We start from the raw sequence: 19,941 nt of genomic DNA on the forward strand, positions 1-19,941 counted from the left end.
GTTTCTTGCCGACAGCATCTCCAAAATTGTTGTTCCTAAGAGGAACGACACGAAGGGCACATGTTCCCCAGACCTGCAGAAGAGGTTTGCCGAGAGAAAAACCAGCAACGCTCTGCGCAAAGCTGACAAGGCACTGAATGGTGTAAGTCTCATTTGAGCTGTGAGTGCAGCAGGCTTTCACACAGAACAAGGATCGTAGCACTCAGAGATAAAAGTTGCATTTTTAGAATTAACAACGGTAAAAAAGACTGGTTATATATTTGCACTGCTCGTTGAAGTCAGAATTCCTAAATCCAGCAGCTCTGGCGAGGTTAATTCTTACACCAACAAGAAGTAAGAAAACACATTCAGCTAAGCAAAGGAACCTAAACATGACTGATGGGTATGAACCCCTCAGCCTCTGAGGATACATGTCCTGATGTGTAAGCGCAGGAATATTTTAGACATGAGTGCCAAAAGTATTTCCAGATCAGCTCAGCCCTGCAGAGGGAGTGGGGCGGACCTCCGGCACAACCTCTCAGTGCCGGCCACACATCTGCGCTCTGTATGTCAGCCCTGGCAAAGGAAAGGGGCAGCCCTGCAACGCATATCGCTTCTGCTCTGCAAAGATAAATAATGACAAAGCTCATCTGTTTCTTACAAACATATAAATTATTTTATTTACAAAGCCATGTTACAAAAAAAAAAAAAAACAAAAATAATAATAATAATAAAGCAAAAAAAAACAAAAATACAATCGCTCACTAGAGAATATCTCCAGGCCCGGTGTTGAACCATGGCAGTATCAATCAGATACATGTTTGTTCTGGTTTTCCTTTTTTAAACTGTAAGCCATAGAATTTACTATTTACACCTACTTTAGACATTTATTCCGCTTACAATTATCACAAGCATGGAATGGATTCTATTTGATACTGCTAATACATAAAGGTGCAGGACAAAGAATGAAAATACTTAGTGTTACAAAATATGGATTGTAGAAAAGAAATTGGCTGTACAAGTATGGCATTTCTTTCTTAGAATGATTGGACATGCTTTCTTCAAAAGTCTTCTGGAAAAGGTTCTAAAATCTGTAGTAGGAAAGCACAATATAGCAGGTGCAAATTCATTTCTGTGCAACAACAGTTATTTAATATACCCCATGACTGACCAGCTATGCAAAACCCACAGAGTTTTGTTAAAGTGCCATGGGTCGACAGCATAACAAAATATAAGGTGTAAATAGAAAAATTTCTTTTTTTCTTCTTTTTTTTTAAAACAATAGTTCACTGAGAATCAGCAATAATAGAATATGCTGTATAAACTATTCTCTACAAAGGTCGATCAGCACTATTTACAATTGTTACATCGATACAAAAGAAGGCATACAAGTTATCCAAGTCGCTTTTTATGGCTGACGGGCCTATGCATTGCGTATGTGTAACAACCAAAGCTTCTGAGCCTCTATTGCTGGAAACAAATCACAAGATTTTCAGGCAAAGGGTAACAAAAAAGAACTACCGAGTGAATGCTACACTAAGAATGCATTATAGGCTGGTCCAGTTTATATCCACTTTATTCAAATGTTTACTTCCATTTCACTTTTCAGGCTGAAATTTTCGATACTTGTAATTAAATAATGACTATTTGACGATGAAAGACTGTGGGATTTTACTCGGTGCTTTACTTTCCCCAGCGTTGTCAGGTGTAAGCTGGTTGAAACAAAACAATTAAGCAGCATTCGAAGGACAGGCTCCGTGTTCCAGCTTTCCAATTCCAAGAGGCGTGGGAAGAGCTTAAAGCTTCCAAACACCCCCACAGCGCTCCTTCACCCACGGCTGAGCGCTGCCTCTTGGAAGCCATCACCGCCGCACCTCACAACCACTCTCTTCCCTCAACAACCAGAAACAGCCGCTCGTTGGTTACAGAGGATGACTGTGTTACTGAGATTGATAAACTCCTGCGCTTTATAACTCAAAATAAATTAAAAAAAGAAACAAAACCCAACATAGTACTGCTCCTAAAACTGAACGAGACAAAAATTGTGCAAAAATAACAAAGATATGTACACATTTTTCAGTCTGAAGAAATGTACAATAAAAACATAATTCAAAGAACATCTTAAAAATATAAACATTGCTTAAACTTTCCTAAGTTTCATACTGTTTCTGAAACTATACGGTCAGTTAGCTCTGAAGTATAGCAAAACATAAATTATTACAAAATTAACACTATAAAAATTTATTTTAAGAATATTTCTAAACTTTGTTTTCAAAGGGTCTAGCCTTGCTTATAATTGCTTAAACATTTTTAGTCTTAAAATTTACCTTAAGCCTTCTTTTTTTAAAAAAGAAAGTAGTAATAATCTCCCTATTTGCAGTCTCTCGCCTTTCCCCAAGATGTAAATAAACCAGCATATAAGTGCACTTTTAACACTGTAGAAATAAAAATCAACTCCTCCGTACTATTGTTCCAGTACCTAGCATTGGCTTCCCGATTATAAAATCTGCGTTTTATTAAAAAATTATTCAGTAATCCTATAAGAAACACTGTCAGTGCAATTCTATTAACGCAAGCCAATCTGCTCAACGCCTGTCCTCGCACACCCAAACTGTTTACTGAAGTTATCGAGTTCTGTTATCTTAAGGGTCTAGAATTCCTCCAAGGGGATTTCACGTGTTGAGCCTTTGATAACATCCATTACAGTTTGGTGCAAAAATCCTCTGCGCTTCCGTCGATCCCGGAAGATGCCGAACGCTCGGAGTTCCCACTGAAATCATTAAATGCTGTAGGTAGAGAGCACCAGGCAGGGTTAGTCCCTAAGGTTGCAGTGCCCCAGCTGTTTGCGAGTCACGAAGAAATGCACTCAATAGTTATCCACGGGACAAGCTGAAATACAGAATTACTGTAATTTTTACTCTACGAAAAAATTTGGAGATCCTATAAATAAATTCGAATCGTGATCTTTTTGATTTGCTTTGTTTTTGGAATGTCCACCGTATTCAGGTAAGGAAACAAAGGGAGCATTGCAACGCTAACAGCTTGAAAAGGCATGAAACATAACCAAGCAGAACGCACGGATCAGTGGCAAATACAAGTGAAAAACCGAACAAATCACTATTACAGTTTTCTGTAAATTTGATTCTCTTTAAAACCACAAATTCATAAAAGGTTAAATCCATCTGCAGGTCATAGAAAAGAAAAACCCTGTGGAGTAGGGCTGCTGAGAGCTAGAGATTATAGGCTGGTTCCTGTTCCGTGTTATGGAAGAGTCCTTATTCTACCAGTCCGGTTTGATGTCTTCTAGAAGAGAAACCAAGTTCAGATTCAGAAAACATCTTTTGGTACATAATGCTTTAACAACATCTGCATCTGAGAGAATTCAAACCAGGAACTTATATCACGTCCACCCCTATTTACTGATTGCATCAGACCTTTAAGAAAAGGAACTGCTTTGAATACATTGGGTATTTCCTTTTGAGGCTACCTGATTTTAGTAAGCTTTGGTGAATCTTACGTTCATTAATTCAGTGTATCATTAGAAATTAGAGCAGCAATCAGACAGTAACTTTGAAGAATTGTTTCTCCCGCACAGCACATTTTCATGCCTGAGGAAACCCCATCCAGCACACACACTGGCACCTTCCCTTCACAAAAATACAGCTAGCTACTCAGTATTTAAAAACCACTGCATATTGAGGTCTCTGAAATATTAACACGTGCAGGCACCACTATGGTGGTGGCAGTGGTATGGTGGTGGTAGGCAGCACTATGAAGAAAAAAAGACTGATTAATTATAGTCTTAGAACGATAAAACAAGCCTTAAACATATAGTCTGTATCTACAGGCACAAAGAATTTGACTGTAAAACTGTAACTCCATTAACATTTACTAAAAATGATGAACATTTTTAAGGAAAAGCAGTACTTTTTATTAAAGCAGCAACAGCTGGAAAACCAGGCACACTTATTTATACAAGCCCCCGTTCAGTTCTCAGATAGATGCAGGAAGGTTCAAAGTAAACATAAATTGAGAACAACCCGTGTGAGCTGAACTCGAGTTTAACGCAGTGGAAGACAGCCAGCAGGCCCAGCAGTCATCGTGTGCCCATCAGCCCCACACAGCAGCACCGAGAACACCACGCCCCGTCTGTCTGCTTTCCAGGCCTGCACTCAGGAAAACGTGCCTGTTTTTTTCCAGCTGTAAAACTCCGCGTAGTAACTGACGTTCTCTCTGCCTACTGACATTGCATCACTTGGACTCTGATTATCACGGTTACATCAGCACTAATATTAAAAGCAAGAGAGCTCCAGCTCTCTCTCAGGCCCCAGTGGTACACTGGCTGCCAAAGAATACATTTGCAGATCCACTTATGTTACCTAATTAATAACACTTTTAATAAAGAAATAGTGCAGCTCAGCTGCAGACTACAATTTTATTTAGAGGCTATTCCTTCACCAGATTGGAGAATCAAAGCTGTCAGCAAAGCAGCTCCGATGTGGCAGTGGGAAGCATGAGGCAGGCAGTCATGGCTCCAAGCACTGACATCCTGTGTCAGAGCTAACACAGAAAAAAAAAACCAAAACCAGGAACAAAACGTTTAATAAAGCCTAAGAGATCTTCATTTTCCTTCGTATTTGTATTCTGAACTCCATACTCAGCTCCTAAGCTGCCAGCAATGTATTTTTAAACAGCCAACAGTCTGTGGGGCTGAGAACAAGAAAACACTTCTATTTTTGATTAAGTCATGTTTTGTCCAGTAAGGTTTTCCTCACAGGATCCAGGCAACAGATCCCAGCACGCTGTGTGCTTGGGCAGTGTGCATTTTATACTCATACAGGAGCACGGGGCTAAAACAAAGCCAGTTTTCCACTTCAGATGAGCTTTATCCCATGTTTGTCACTGGCAGCTGGATGACAGTCTCACACAGCAGCATGCTGATCCCTACGAGTGCTGTGGTACGAAGACAGCCTCCACTTACTTCCCTTCAGTGCAGTGCTGTCACACGTACACTGCTTTGCATTCAGTACCAGGGGTGCAGGGGGTGGAACTGCTTTACCTTCTGACAGTTCATCTCGGGATGTGAATGACTCAGAACATGTTTTAATGGTGAGACTGCTGTGGGTTATCACCACCACAATAATTACTTTTGTCGTGCTGCACCTACAGAGCAGAAACTAAGCAGCATCACCATCTGGAACAACTATGGTGTGGTGTACTCAAAACGCATATGGGATTCTAAAATGCTGAGCGGTCAAACAGAGAAATGAGCTGGCATTTCTGTTTACTTGTGGTTACATCTTACTGAGGTGGAAACCTTTTTCACAACGAGGATCTCGATAACGAATTCTTGATAGATTACTCAATTTGGAGTGCCAAACGCAGAAGAGCTGACCTCCAGAGTTTACTACAATTACCTGACCAGCAGTCTGTGTGACAAACAGGCCCGGTGGGAGTGCTAGGGATTTCTCACAGTCCGAGAAGAATGCAGGCTATGCTTTCAGATTAGTTTCTCCGAACAATCAAGTCCTCTGCCCTCCCTGTCCTGTTTCTGCCCTCCCTTTGTCCATTTCCATTTCTGCCTCTTTTTCAACACTGTCCCTTCTGTGCCAGCCTGGGACTCTGCTGTGCCATCCAGCCCAGCAGGGGAAGCGGGATGGAAAAGACACGCTAGCTTAGCTGGATCCTACAGAGACACGTTGCTGCTGCTGCTGCTTTTGTATCACCAAAGCAACAGCCAGTGGGCATCGGATAAGCCAACGTGAGGCATATTATAGGTGGTGGAAAACAAGCAGAGAACTTGTTATTCATAAATCCCAGAGGGAAAAATAGCTGGAAGAACACTAAGCAAGAGGAAAAAAAAAATCTAATGTTAGTTCACCGAAAGAAAGCTTCTGTAAATAATTGCATTTACAAAGAAAATGTATTTTAAGGCTTCGCGATAGAAAATATTTAATCACCACTTACAAACTATTTAAGTGCACTTTTAAAAAAACAACTTACTTGTCTGTTGTGTACTGGGTTTGATGTACTCGAAGGACTGGATTGTGACAAAGCTACACTGCTATTTTTTCCAATCTGAAAGACATTAATTGAGCAGCAGTGAGAGACATATTTGTCAGTTGAATGCAGACGTTGGTAATGGCTTTCCTTTTCCTGAGCGAAGTGGCACTAATTGATTTGCATTTGGAACACAGGTATTTTGCTATTACAAAAAAAATACTTTTTCAGAGTCACAATTATCTCCCAGAGCCAGTATTCTACATAAACTCTTAGAAGGCACGTCAATACTACCACAGATCAGAAAACAACATTAAGAAATGGTTCTCGGTGGAATTCAGGTTGTAAAATCCCACCTCCGTGGCCAGGAGCACTGGTTTGTGTGCTCACCACACTCTCTTTGTCAGCAGGCCAGCACATGACAGCACAGTGCTCAGAGCCCTCCTCCCGTGGCCCCTGCCCACTCCTTGGGGCGCATGGCTTTAGAGCAGCTGGCTGAGCACCAAGGCGTGCCCTGCCTTACTGCATCTTCTTCCACGTGGTCTTCGTTTAGCATTGCTCAAAGAAGCACATATTAAACAGCAGAATCAAACTCCAGAGGTTTGAACATGCAATTGCCCCTCGTTACTGCAACACAGAATTTCTTTGGGAGTAAGTGCACATTATTAGTACGTGTAGATACATTTTTAAAGTGCTTAAATAAAATACTGCAAAATTCAATCTGTGTATTTAAATCCTTGAAAGATGACAGCACTCTGCAGGAGCAGTCTGTTTTAGACCTTTTTGCAGCGACCCATAAACACATGGTGGATATTTCTGTTGCTGCACAAGAGGGAAGAGAGCTACGGAATCAAAGGGGTTATGAGCCTGACCAAAACTGACCAGGGACACCTGCTCACAAAGGGCAAGTGACCAGATATGAGCAGTTATCCACATCAATGATGGACTTGAAGTAATGGCAACTTTAATTGTCTGACGGAGAGGTAATGAGGATCCATCATCTGAATGCAGTGAGAGCTGCAGCTGCAAGTTTCTCACTGAATAGATGGGACTCAGGCAGTGGCCGAAAGAGTTTTCACCAACATCAGTTTTCTCCTTCCCTTCTGCAGCATCATTTGTTATTTTCCATTCCACACATACACTGAAAAGCAGCCTACGACTCCCTGTACACCCCTGCCCCATCTCATGACGACTGCTCAGCAGTTTTCTCTGTTCACTCCCTACCCAGCAGAAATGGGCAGTGCTTTTGTGTACAGCCGACTCCTACAGCAGTTCCAACCAACGGCACAAAGACTGAAGGGGGGCAGCCCCTGCCCACCCAGCTCCCCCTCAGCCTGTTCTGAATGTCACAGCTCTTATTCTCCAGATAGAGGTGCATCACATTCAGCTTTCCTTCAATATGCAAATCCTGAACAGATACACAGCCCTGTAAAATCTTTCCTGGCTACTCCGAACACTGTGGCAAACTTGCAGACCTTTCCTCCCTATGTCTACCGTGACAGGATTCATAGAATCTTTGCACAATACAGTGCAAATACATAGAATGGAACCATAGAATGGCCTGGGTTGAAAAGACCACAATGATGAGTTTCAACCCCTCTGCTATGTGCAGGGTCACCAACCACCAGACCAGGCTGCCCAGAGCCACATCCAGCCTGGCCTTGAATGCCTCCAGGGATGGGGCATCCACAGCTTCCTTGGGCAACCTGTTCCAGTGCGTCACCACCCTCTGGGTGAAAAACTTCCTCCTAATATCCAACCTAAACCTCCCCTGTCTCAGTTTAAAACCATTCCCCCTTGTCCTATCACTATCCACCCTCACAAACAACCGTTCCCCCTCCTGTTTATACGCTCCCTTCAAGTACTGGAAGGCCACAATGAGGTCTCCCCGGAGCCTTCTCTTCTCCAAACTAAACAAGCCCAGTTCCCTCAACCTTTCCTCACAGGAGAGGTGCTCCGTCTTTTAAATGTGAAAAACACTCAGTGAGGAATGGACAAGCAGAGGTCCTGGAATCGCGTGGGGAACACAGCCCAGCTCCCAGAGCCGCCCGCTGTGCTGCCCCAACGAAGGGCTGAGGGCCCGCGGGCTGCCGGGCTGCGCTGCTCAGCAGAAGGGCCGCGTGAAGGCCGAGCAGCCGCAGTCACTGTGAAGAGCACAAAGGCAGCGCCAGCTGTGCCGGGGCCTCAACTCACACAGCATTTCTAACGCGGGAGGCTGAGGCCACAGGTCTCATCCCTTCCTCCTTTTAAAAATAAACTCCACTGCAAAACTCAGCGCTTAGCACTTTCAGTTGCTACCTATCAAGGAGACCTGAATTAAATCAGAAAAAAAATCCAGGACTTATCAGCAGTCACTTGAGCTTTTTCCTGCATTCTTATTTCCTTAATTTAATTTTCCTTATTACATCGGGGAGCAGGAACAAGATTTTAAGTAATTTTTTGTGGAATCTTTACTGAGGGTGCACTTCTAGCATGCAGCAAGTCAGAACAGTACAGCTTAAAGCTGACTGCAAATGCTGCATCCTCTAGGCCTTTGGTATTCCCACGGACAGGACATACTATTGTAAGACCCACAGACTTGAGCAGGTGCAAATTTCAGTTGTTTATGGCACAAATAAACAGCAGGAATTCAGCATCCTTGTCACAAAGCTGCGAGCCACGCACCTGAAACGGTCAGCTTCACTTCGCTCCTATACTGGACAGCTAGTGCAGCTCCAAGGGCAGCTACGTGAGCAACGGATGACTTCTACATAGACATATGTATATGCACACATATATCTGTGTCTACTGTTCATCATTACACATATCTACCATTTTCCTTAAGGGAACACTATAGCGTGAATTAATCACATATTAACAAAGGCTCTGACTGATCCTTGATGGTTCATTTACTGGCATTACTGTGCGAGTTGCTAAAATATATCACACACCAGCACAGGAGTGTCCTACAGGCACATATCCAATCATTAAGGGACTCAGAATGTGAACCTGGGACCTCCATTCATATGCATATATCGCATATACTACATGCACTGCATGTACTTCTAAGACTTCTCCAGACTACAACAGCAACAGATATGTTTACACAACGTGAAAATGGACAATGCAATCCATTTTCTCCTGCCAGTATTTGTACCAAAGTAACAGCCTGTACTTACTTTTTCTTCCCATTTGAGATATTGTATCTCAGGGTAAGTTCACCTTTTTAGGCACACAGGTATTTCAAACATCAGATACGTAACAGAACGATGAATTTACAGCATTCTCCACTGATTTCAGTGTCTTAAAGATTAATTCCGATCGCAAGACACATTTAGAATGATAAAGGGCTATTATAAAAGGATTTAAACAGAAAGACAACACCGCAGCCCATTTTTAAATGCCACATCAATAATCTCAGCTGCACCTCTACTGAAAGTAGGGAGGAGAAAACAGACATCTTAAGCCATTCTCTGAGGCCTTCCTTCTGCCTGCTACACCGCATTTAGCATTTCTTCATTCCTTCCTTCCACCCCCACCGCTGCCTGCTGTCACCCATGGACTGCCTCGCCCCAGACACTACCCTCCCCATTTCTAAACTCCACTTTACGCACAACATCCCTGTGAAAGGAGAGTTTCACAATAGCTCAGTAACAAACAAACCTGTCCTAAGCTACTTTCTCTGTATTTTCTGATGTTTTCTGTTCTCTGTGCTTCTGTCTCCCACAGGCCAGGGCAAGCTTTGTTTTCTGCGCACGGCACCGCATCGGACACAGCGGCAGAATTAACCAGAAGATCATACTAAAGATAGCACTGGCAGTTTTTTCAGCAAAATTTAATTCACATGTACTGTTGTCCATATACAGAATCACTGAAAGAAGAGCCAAAGCTCTATTGCCAGTGATGAGGGAGAACCTCATCTGCTGCAGCGACTTCAATATTCTGAAGGCGTTCACACTAAAAGATAACCAAACGTCAATTAAAGGTGTTCTCGTTAAGATCTTAATTTCTTAATTCTCCCGGTTTCAAACAGGAAACGGCATCTGAGGTCACGTGTCTCAGACCTCCCCCACAGGAAAAGGCAAACGTAAGCACTCTGAACAAATGAAATGAGGTTTAACATTAACATTAAACAACGAATCAGCAACGAATACGGGAAAAACAGAAATGTTGACTCTTATCTCCCGGCTTTAATGACACACCATTTATTTCAGAGAGATGAGGATTAAGATTGGAAATTGATTTCTAAGAATGATTTATCCCTTCTTCACATTTAGCTTTACTTTCAAATTTACAAATGACTACTTTATTAATTGAATAAAAATTCTCATTAAAATATTTCAAGACAGTAAAAAACCCCTCCCCCCCTCCTTCCCCCGCCCCCCCCAGCACGTTTCTACGATTTGTACAAAACAAATACAAATACATTTCTGTATGAACCCAAAAAATCAGCTGTTTGATGAAAAACAACCCGAAGCAAGCACTGAATTTTCTTGTTCATAATGCATGAACTACTTCAAGTAAGTCAAACATGACCTGCAAAAAAATAACTGGAAGGGTCCCTTACCTGCCGAGAGATGGAGCTGCTTGTTGGATCTGGCACCGCAGAAATAAGGTTGGCAGTGCTCTTTCTATGAACACTATTCATACCAGGCATTTTAGTGATTTTACAGGCTTTGCTACTAGAACTAGAGTTTTTACGTTTTTTTCCTTCTGATTTGTCGAAAGAAAGGGGTAGAGAAGACACTGCATTATGTGCTCCCAGGGAGTGGTCCCCTGAGTGGTGCACAAGAGAAGGTACAGACAGATTAGAAGAGTCAATACTGCTTACTACCATGCTCATGTGTTTCACTGAGTCTGTTGAACTACTTGATAATGAAGTCCGTCCTGAGGGCTCCAATTTGGCACTGAGTGGGCTTGTTCCATTGTTTGTATTGTGCACAGACATACTGTTATAGGAAGATGTAGCCTGATAGGAGTTCAAAGTCGAACTGGTGTTCAGGACACAGTTCTTTTTGTGGGACCCTGAAAATGAAGACGAGGAAGATGTCTGCAAAGATAGCGAGGATGACGACGACTGCGGCTTCTTCTTTTTGTTACTTGAAGACTCGTCGCTGCGAGATGACAAGTCTTTTACTTTTGAGGATTTGCTGGTTTTTGTTTTGGATGGCTTGTGGGATGGGGAAGGGATGACTGCTGGCACTGGTGACACAGCTGATGGCGCCTTGAAGGTTGAGTCCATGATACTTAGGCTTGCAGCCACGTGAGGAAAAGCTGTAGTGTGTGACATAATGGAATTTGTATCTGATGTCGTCACAAAGGCTGCGTTTGATAACATGGCTGATGTCATTATGTAAGAAGAAGTGATTCTTGAGCTGATAGGTGTTGAAGGAATATACACTGCACTGGGGTTGCTGAAGGGTTGTAAGACGGAGGCTGGAAAGGGAGTGGAGACGTGTGCTGCTGGAGAAGGCATGGGGCTGTCTGCCGCAGGAGGGATTTTCCTGAACGGGAAAGAATAAAAGAGATTTAGATGCATAAAACACTTCTATCTGAACAATTCAGATAAGAAATGATTCCTGGAAAAGACCAACCTATTAAAAAAAGGAAAAAAAAAAAGGTAAACCTGGTTCATTTTAGTTTTGCTTCCTATTCCACCAACCAGACATATTTTAATATTCACAGTTTGAAATAAGTTGCACATCCTGTAACGGCTTAAAAATACTTTCGCTCCTGATTTTTTTTCTTTCTAAACTTCAAAAGCCAGTCACAAACTTTGTGTGTTTTGATGTTCTGAGAATTCAGGAAAACAGCAGATTGTGTTTCCCTAGAAATGCATTTTCAAATGAGGCACACTCATTTCATGAAGGCACTGGAGATTTAACAAAAGAAGTTCAGGTGAAGATCTATGCAGCACAGTGTTTTGTGCATGGGACATCACCCCTGAACTGTGCAGTTCCACTATTAAACCAGAGCTGAGCTGAGCTTCTGCACAAATGTTCCATGTAGCAATTACATATATGGCATTACAATCAAATACTTTCTTACAAATTTAATCTCATTTTTAATCTATTTTACAAAAAGAGAAGAGAAGAGAAGAGAAGAGAAGAAAAAGAAAAGAAAAAGAAAAGAAAAAGAAAAGAGAAGAAAAAGAGAAGAAAAAGAAAAGAAAAGAAAAGAAAAGAAAAGAAAAGAAAAGAAAAGAAAAGAAAAGAAAAGAAAAGAAAAGAAAAGAAAAGAAAAGAAAAGAAAAGAAAAGAAAAGAAAAGAAAAGAAAAGAAAAGAAAAGAAAAGAAAAGAAAAGAAAAGAAAAGAAAAGAAAAGAAGGGAAGATAAGACATCTGAAATGCCTGTCAGTGGAGTCTATGAACACATTAAACAATATGCTTCATTCACTGCATAAGTTTTGCCTGGAAGGTAAAGCTGTAGAACAGTTTCAACATTAATGTGAGCTCACAGGTCAGACCCAAGGGGTCAATAAATGAGTCAGTTTGGGGGTCTGTGAATTACTTATCACTGAGCTTAAAGAGGAGAAGGAGGTAATGGGTCAATTGCTCATCCTTGCCTCAGTGCAGTACCATTTCCAAGGGCTCACGTGAGAGCTGGTTAGACAGGATTAACTAGTTAAGTTATTCATTTCACCAATATTGAAAGACTGACAGAGCCTGAAACAACACTTGATGAACTGTATGACTAGTTGAATACTACTCAGAGAATAAAATTTAATGATATTACCTGTGAAATCAGTAGAATGTACTTAAGTTCCTTTCTATTCCACCACCAACAGAACATCACCTATTACTTTATTGAGTCCAATGTTAACAAAAAAAGTCTTCCATAATGTCTCTTGGAAAATTATCATGTGAGTTTTTCTCATTATTTAGACTATTAATCCTATTCCTCTTTGTTAAGAACCCACAGAGCACCATAATTCTGCCCCTGTTAATCCCCAGTACTGACATCTCTTCAGTTTGAAGAGACTCACGCCTGCCCTCAGTGAAGTACAATAAAACAGCACAGGGTACGGTTTATGACAAAATTAATCCTCTGCTGTTTTACCATAAATCAAATCCTAATTAACAGGGTTCTCTCCTGGTATTCTTCCTGTAGAGACTTTCAGACAGGGCACTGTTTGTGACAGAAAAGAGTAAGGGTTTACACCCTGACCGTGCTCGCAGAAATAAGCAAAGTCCTACTGCCTGTGACTTCCACGGGGCTATGAACAAAGCAATTATCAGGCCTGTTCCTCAGTCTACTATTAAAGAAAAGCCAACAATTCTTACCCACCTTTGTAAAACACACTGAGAACTAGGGGTAAAAAGCACTTTGTAGACATTGTTATTGTTCTCACAATACGGCCTTACATCCCCTTTACCCTTTGGCTCAGCTGGACAAGCCACAGCTAGGGCTGGACTAGCTCCATTAGAACATAACAGCTTTATGCACAGCCCTGCTTGGGGAAGACAGGAAAGGATCAGTCCAGAGGATGGAGGACAACAGTGAGATACAAAAAGGATTAAGTTCTGTCAGCTTCCTGTGTTACACAGACAAGTAAGTATGGATGGAATCCATTAAAATATTAGAGACTGCACTGAGAGCTAGAATTGGGGAAAACATTTACAATTGGATTTAGTGGGAGCAGGACGAGGCCTGTTTGTTTCTTGTATCACACAACTACCACAGAAGTTATTTCAGGTCTTCATGAAAGGAACGATACTTGGTGACACTTCCTCAGATGCCTGAATGTCTTTTCACCTGACACACAAAGCCAACAGATAACAAGTTTTACTTCTCCTATTTATAGAAGCAAGATTAGTTTTATTTGTAGAAGGTGGCAGACAGTGGTTAACAGCCAAAATTGTGAAGTAGAAGAGAGGAACCCCTTCTGGACCAAGTGCAATCTGTCTCTAAACAGAGATGTAAGTGGTCCTTCTATGGCAAACCCATCCATTTCTAAGTGATGTCTCCAAGCACAGCAGCACTGTCATCACCCAGTTACCAGGTCAGTCAGACAAGCCAGTTTAGTACTTCAATAATTTATATAAATAAAAATCAAACGTTGTTCATCTAATGGCTGGCATCCAATGAATATAATACAGTCCTGATAATAAACAGTGATGTGAAACACTGCACTTCAGAGTAATTACACTGGGAGAAGAATGCATGTTCCATTGCAGAATTAAAAAGAAATAATAAAAACAATCACGCCTGCAGATCCTATGAGCCTTTTCAAAATACATATATTAAAAAAAATTCTTTTTTTCTGTAGAGCAGTCTGTTTTAATGTTCCTATGTAACCTAAGCATACAGTGATTGCAACCTGCACATGTCACACAGAGGTGCTTCAGTACTGAGTCATAAACAGACATTTAAGACCTCTAATGCTGGTGAGTCTAGAAGGCACTGTGGACTAAAAAATTCCACATTCCTTTACACATTAGCAAATATGAGGACTGCTCTGAAAGTAATGCCTTCTATTTTATTACGTTGGCTCATGACAGCAGAGGTCGATTTTGGTGGTATGGCAGTAGAGGCTGAACCTTCCCACCAATATCCCATTACGTGTTGTTGCTGTGTGACAGATGGCAGCAGAGGGGCAGTCTGACAGAATGGGGTCTTACACCGAAGTGTGGATGAAGCAAAGGTGTGTCATGTGGAAAAAATGGCACCCATTGACATTCACTGACACTTGCTGAATGTTGATGGAGACCAACCAGTGGACGTGAGCACAGTGAGGCAGCGGATGGTGTGTTTCAGCAGTGGCAACAGTGTTGTGAAAGACATTACAGATGGTGGTGCACACCTGTCACACCATGAAATGAAGAGCGTCTCTATCAGCTCATCCATGCAACCTGGCAAATGGTGGTGACTGTGTTGAAAAACAGTGTTTTGTAGCTGAGAATTTGCTCTATGAAATGGTGTTCTTGTGCTTCTGGTATCTGTTGTAGTTTCCATGGAAATAAATAGGAGGCATCACTTTCAGAGTGACCCACGTATATACTGAATTTCTTACCCACAACACGAGTCTCACTGAGAAAAGTCTGAGTGGTGATATGGCTGTGTGACATAGATATAAAAGTCCAGGCCAAATGCAACCTGTGTTAAAAAACTGCATGACATCAAGACATACCTCCAAGCCCAGAAAACAGCGAGCTCTCATGCACTTCAGCAAATCTACAGAATTATTCCCCCCCATGTTTGGAGGGACTACAGAAAAGTTCTAAATCTGGCAGAACCACACATCAGAACAGGAGATTGCTCACTTGTGCTGCATATTCCTCAGTGGAAAAGAGAAATCTCATATTTGCATTACAGGCATGACTTAACACAGAGGTAATTTCAAAAACAAATCCCATGGAGCGTTTCATTTAGTGCTTACACAGAATTAAAGATGTTGAACTATGCCCAGGTGTAAAACTCCCACTTACTTCCACATCTGTGAATTCAAGTGTTTTTCTACCATGGAGTTTAGTGCGAATCGAAAATGGTCCCATCTTCTGTCAAAGACATAGTACCCTCTTCCCATTAAGCGACTACCATACGAACAGAACTGAAAGAAAAGACAGTTCAATGTTGTTTATTAAAAAAGCTTTTATGCTATAAAAGAACGACCACTCATCGATCCTGCAACATCTTTGTAATTTGTATTGCAAATATCTTTAAAAGGCGTTTCTCTCCACCTGCAGTATAAGTACCTTTTTCATGATGTATGAAATACACACGTAACGTTTCTGCCTAAAGTATACTTTGTACTCCACGAACAACTCAGTTTACTGTGGGGTACCTACCTACGTGTCACAAGGAAAGAATACAAATGCCAAGCTACTGTTAAGGAAGCAATTCTGGCTGCTAACACTGGGGTCTGACAAAAGTTCTCCTTTTCTCTAAGGAATACAGACAACGTTACAGTTATCACAGTGCTAGCTTTATTCTGTATAAGGAAAACACATAAATGAAGTCTTCACTGATTTTACTCCTTGGCTTGATCTTTGTGAGAAACAGCTGCTCAGGTGTTGGCGAGTTCTCCCATTGTTTCTTGGTTTGTACAGAGTAAACAAATTCACACTGCAGATCCAGTGACACAAGGTTCTCTGACTACTTACAGTAAAGTTTGCTACTAGCATGGGAGAGAGACAAAAACAGCTGCCAGAGAAGCACATTCTTAAGCCACTGCCAGAGCAGATGGGCTACGCTGTGCTCTGCTTTCCATTTTTAGATCAATGAAGCAATAGCTTCTATGTCCACATACACTCACATAAATGATATTTAATTACTGCTTCATAGCATACTACAAAGATCAACAAGTGCCATAATAGCTCTTCGCTGCCATATGATTTTCAGAGCTATAACCAATTGCAAGGTTTCATAAGAAGGACGTATGAACAATTGCAAGGTTCATAAGAACTATGTATGACAACAAATTGTCTGTTCATGTCACATTTAAAACACTGCAACTTTACAGTTTAGCAGAACGACACTTGATTCAGACTACTGAGAAGAAAACTAAAAGGAGAACTTTACTTTCTACTGCTTATCCCATCCCACAACCTGGTAATGTTGTGCTACCGCATGCGGCGACCAGTCTTCTCTTCCTACCTGCTCCCATTCAAACCGAAGTCTTCTGCCAAATGTAACATAAACTCAGAATAGTCCCCCATTCCTTACATTTTTACCAAAGCACGTCTCCTTCCTCCCCTCTCTAATCACTTAAAAGTAACAGCAAGGCATGCCAGCGAGAGACACATACCCCAAGAGGTCTGGGATGGTGTCCAGAAAAATGACAGTCTAATTTCTCAGATTCTTCAGCTCCATCCACTTCTCCTTCATCACTGGACAATCTACTAGTTAAATCTCCTCCCATGGAAGGCAGTGGCAGTTCTGGTACGTACCCACTGTGGTTTGAAGAACTGTTGCTGTTTATGCTATTTGCAGATGACGGTCTAGAAAGAGAAGATACATTTAAATCACCAGTGTTCAACAGCCCTCCAAAGGCACCTGCCTGAGTCAAGCCTCGAAGTAAATTATGCCAGAAATGATCATGGAAAGAAGGACAGTAAAGGATAAAGAGCAGCTGACGTTTGGTCTTGCAAGAATATAACAGTTATCACCAAGTTGACATTACCAGAAGTATCTTTGTATTGCCTGAAATGTTAAATCCACCACAGAGTTCAGCTTAAAATCTCAACAGATGCAAAATGTATTACATACGCAAACAAAACTAAACGTGTAAAATCTTCCCACAAAGCATCACTGCTCCACTACTTTGTTAATCCCAAGTGAACAGTTATTACATTTATTTCTTACTGAAATGCACATACTAAATACAACAGGAGTTTTTAGTTTATTCCCTCCACAGCCAGTTCAGTACGTGCAGTAACTGGGAGGACCCTACAGCATGTAGGGCTTTTTCTTTTTAACCTTTGCATAAAATGCAATAAAACAAGGTGGCCATGCCTTTGCATCACAGGGCACAATGACGTCTGGCAAATGAGTATGGAAGCAAACCAAGTGAGAAGGGGTGTTGGGGGGGGGGGAGGGTGCGGACCTCTGAGGCTGGAGGAGATATTTGCACTGAGTAAAACCCCAAGATGAAAAACAAGCTCTCCAACTAGCCTTCCTCATCCAGTGAATTTGGGCTATCAGCCACTAGAACTGTGGACAGTGCCCTCTCCTGAACTGAGCTGGGATTGTTCAACCACGTCCACCAGCTGGAAATCACTGCTGCAGCTGCTGGCTGGTGCGTAGAATAGATTGTGTGAGTGCTCCTGAGCCTTGAGGAAGAGGCGGCCGGGTGAGGCCAAGTCACCTTCAGGGCAACCAGCAAACTTTGCCTGGGGGAGCGGGCAGCAGCCACATAACCCCTGCCAGCAGAGCCACGGGCTGTATGCCAACTCACAGCAGGGAGCAAGGCTTTCCTCTGGCACGGCTGCTTGCAAAAACAGGAAAGAAGACAGAACAGAGACACTGCAGCAGAAACAGAAGTATAAATCGTATCAACACAACATATGACTGCTAAAATCCTTCTCCTTGCGTACCACTATCTTTTCTTTGCAATTTCTTCTGCTGCCACTGAACCACATTTCAGTTTTGTTTTTTTTTTTGACTGTAACACCTACTAAAACTAACGCCTGCCTGTCCCTCTGTGCTCCTCTGCACGTAGGCACTGTGTAAGGTCACCCTTTTAACAGAAATTACGTAGAATTCTCATCAATTTTCCTATTCTTTCATTCATCCAAAGCCCCGTGAGATCCACCTCTGCCACTGAGTGCATACAATTTCCCAGTGGCTTGACGAACGCACAGAAAAAAATGGAAACAGGTGTCTGTAGAACTGGAGATAAGACTCTGAAAGAGAGACTTTGTACAAATGACCAAAAATGAGTACCTAATTCTGACCAAGACTTCTGCAAAGACATGACGTATGAAACAATGCTAACATGAACAAAGCCAACCAGCTTAACTCTATCCACTCCAGAAAAAAATAGGAGTACCTGCAAACGCACTGCAAAAGCAAAAATGAAACAAATGGGAAGTTTCCCAGAGGGTAAAGTAGAATTTAGTCGCTCCAATACTTTGTAGTGGTTCTTCTAAAGGTGCATTTCTGGAAGTTTACATTGTCTTTCTGATTTTGTCCTTTCTAAGAAAAATTGCCACAGTGATGAAGGACACACCATGGGCGGTCTAAGACAGATGGGTTTAAGACCCAGCTGCCTGCACTGTCATCTACGTGGAAGCACACCTTTCTTTAAGAGACACTCCACTGACGTAGCTGGTGACGTATCTGCACAGAACGTTCCTATACAACTGTACAGAATTTTGCCAGCAGTATCTCAATCCATCTAAGCACACTTTCACTTCCAAATGTGTCAGAATGACTCAGTTATAACCCTTCCTCACTACTACCGACCATCTTAGCCAAAAAACGCTGTTAGTGTGAGCTTCAAAGCAGAGGACAGATACCACTCCTTACCCCAGTCCCAACCAGACCACAGACTACCACGGGTGGGTTTCCATTTATGTAAGAGTACTCTACTTTATACTGCTAAGGGAACTCTTTACATGAAGGTCTGTTTTATCATGCAATAGCCCAAACACTAAATGTTTATAAAATAAGCTGTATAAAGGACTAGCACCTTTCTTACAGCAATTCCAGGATGCAACACTTCACGCTGGAGAACTGCTTACCTTGGAAGTACAGAATTTGGTGGTCTAGATTTTGCAGGAGATGTTACTTTAGATTCTTGCCCAGAGTTCACTGAAGATCCTGACAGAGAGTCTTGTGCTGGTGTGGGCTGGCTCTGATAGCTTTCCCTTGCCGATGGTGGATGCTCTTTGTCTTTTGCGACTTCTTTTTCCCTGGATCGAGCTTTGTGTTCAGCTAGAAGGATGTCAAACTGTTTTTTACGGCCTGGAACTGCTCGTCGATGATTAAGTGAATGAGTCTAAAAATAGGGTGGTTAAAAAGCATTTGTGTGTGCATGACATTGTTTATGAGTCCTCTATACTTCCGATATACCACAACTCTAAAAGATAAAAATCTACTTCAAACAACTTCATCCACGGTTATGGAAATAAAGCTGCTACTCCACATTATCTTTGATAATTTATGAAATAATTTCTTAAGAAATTACTCTTGCAACAATTTTCATAACAGAATCTATTGACTTACCTTTTCCAAGACAGAAAGTGTAATTCCAATAACTTTAAAATATTAAGAAGTAACGTCATTGTGGCTCTTAACTTACAAAGAGAAATTGATTTCACTGGATTGAAAAATGTGAATATATTTTAAGCAAATGTAGCCGATCACCTCTACCAACAGGCACCAGCTACACATACAAATGGTCATTATAAATGTCTTACGTTGGTGCTACTTTTTAATGAGACCCTTCATTATCAGAAGAGCAGCCTCCAAGTAATTTCTTACATGAAAATCATGTTAAATTTTTACTCAAGTGATTATACTTCAGCATTTTTGCACAAA

The 19,941-nt window shown here is 41.6% G+C and overlaps 1 protein-coding gene across 15 annotated transcripts in view; it reads right to left on the reverse strand.

Moving 5' to 3' along the window:
* Window positions 1–632: 632 nt before the first annotated feature.
* The window catches only part of ATXN7L1 (ataxin 7 like 1), a 110,293-nt gene continuing 90,984 nt past the window's right edge, over window positions 633–19,941 (reverse strand). For 12 of the 15 annotated variants that reach the window (XM_046901975.1, XM_015275779.4, XM_046901994.1 and 9 more), the window contains 6 exons: window positions 19,143–19,399; window positions 16,706–16,898; window positions 15,387–15,508; window positions 10,526–11,462; window positions 5,983–6,057; window positions 633–2,765 (listed from right to left, as the gene is read on the reverse strand). In XM_046901975.1, the coding sequence (XP_046757931.1) occupies window positions 2,652–2,765; window positions 5,983–6,057; window positions 10,526–11,462; window positions 15,387–15,508; window positions 16,706–16,898; window positions 19,143–19,399 (1,698 nt within the window). In that variant the 3' untranslated portion in view covers window positions 633–2,651. Of the gene's footprint in view, window positions 3,283–5,982; window positions 6,058–10,525; window positions 11,463–15,386; window positions 15,509–16,705; window positions 16,899–19,142; window positions 19,400–19,941 lie in introns of all 15 variants that reach the window. The other 3 variants (XM_040656674.2, XM_040656686.2, XM_046901969.1) reach the window with 1 other exon arrangement.

This window comes from Gallus gallus, chromosome 1 (genome assembly GCF_016699485.2).
Source record: "Gallus gallus isolate bGalGal1 chromosome 1, bGalGal1.mat.broiler.GRCg7b, whole genome shotgun sequence".
Classification (NCBI taxonomy): domain Eukaryota; kingdom Metazoa; phylum Chordata; class Aves; order Galliformes; family Phasianidae; genus Gallus; species Gallus gallus.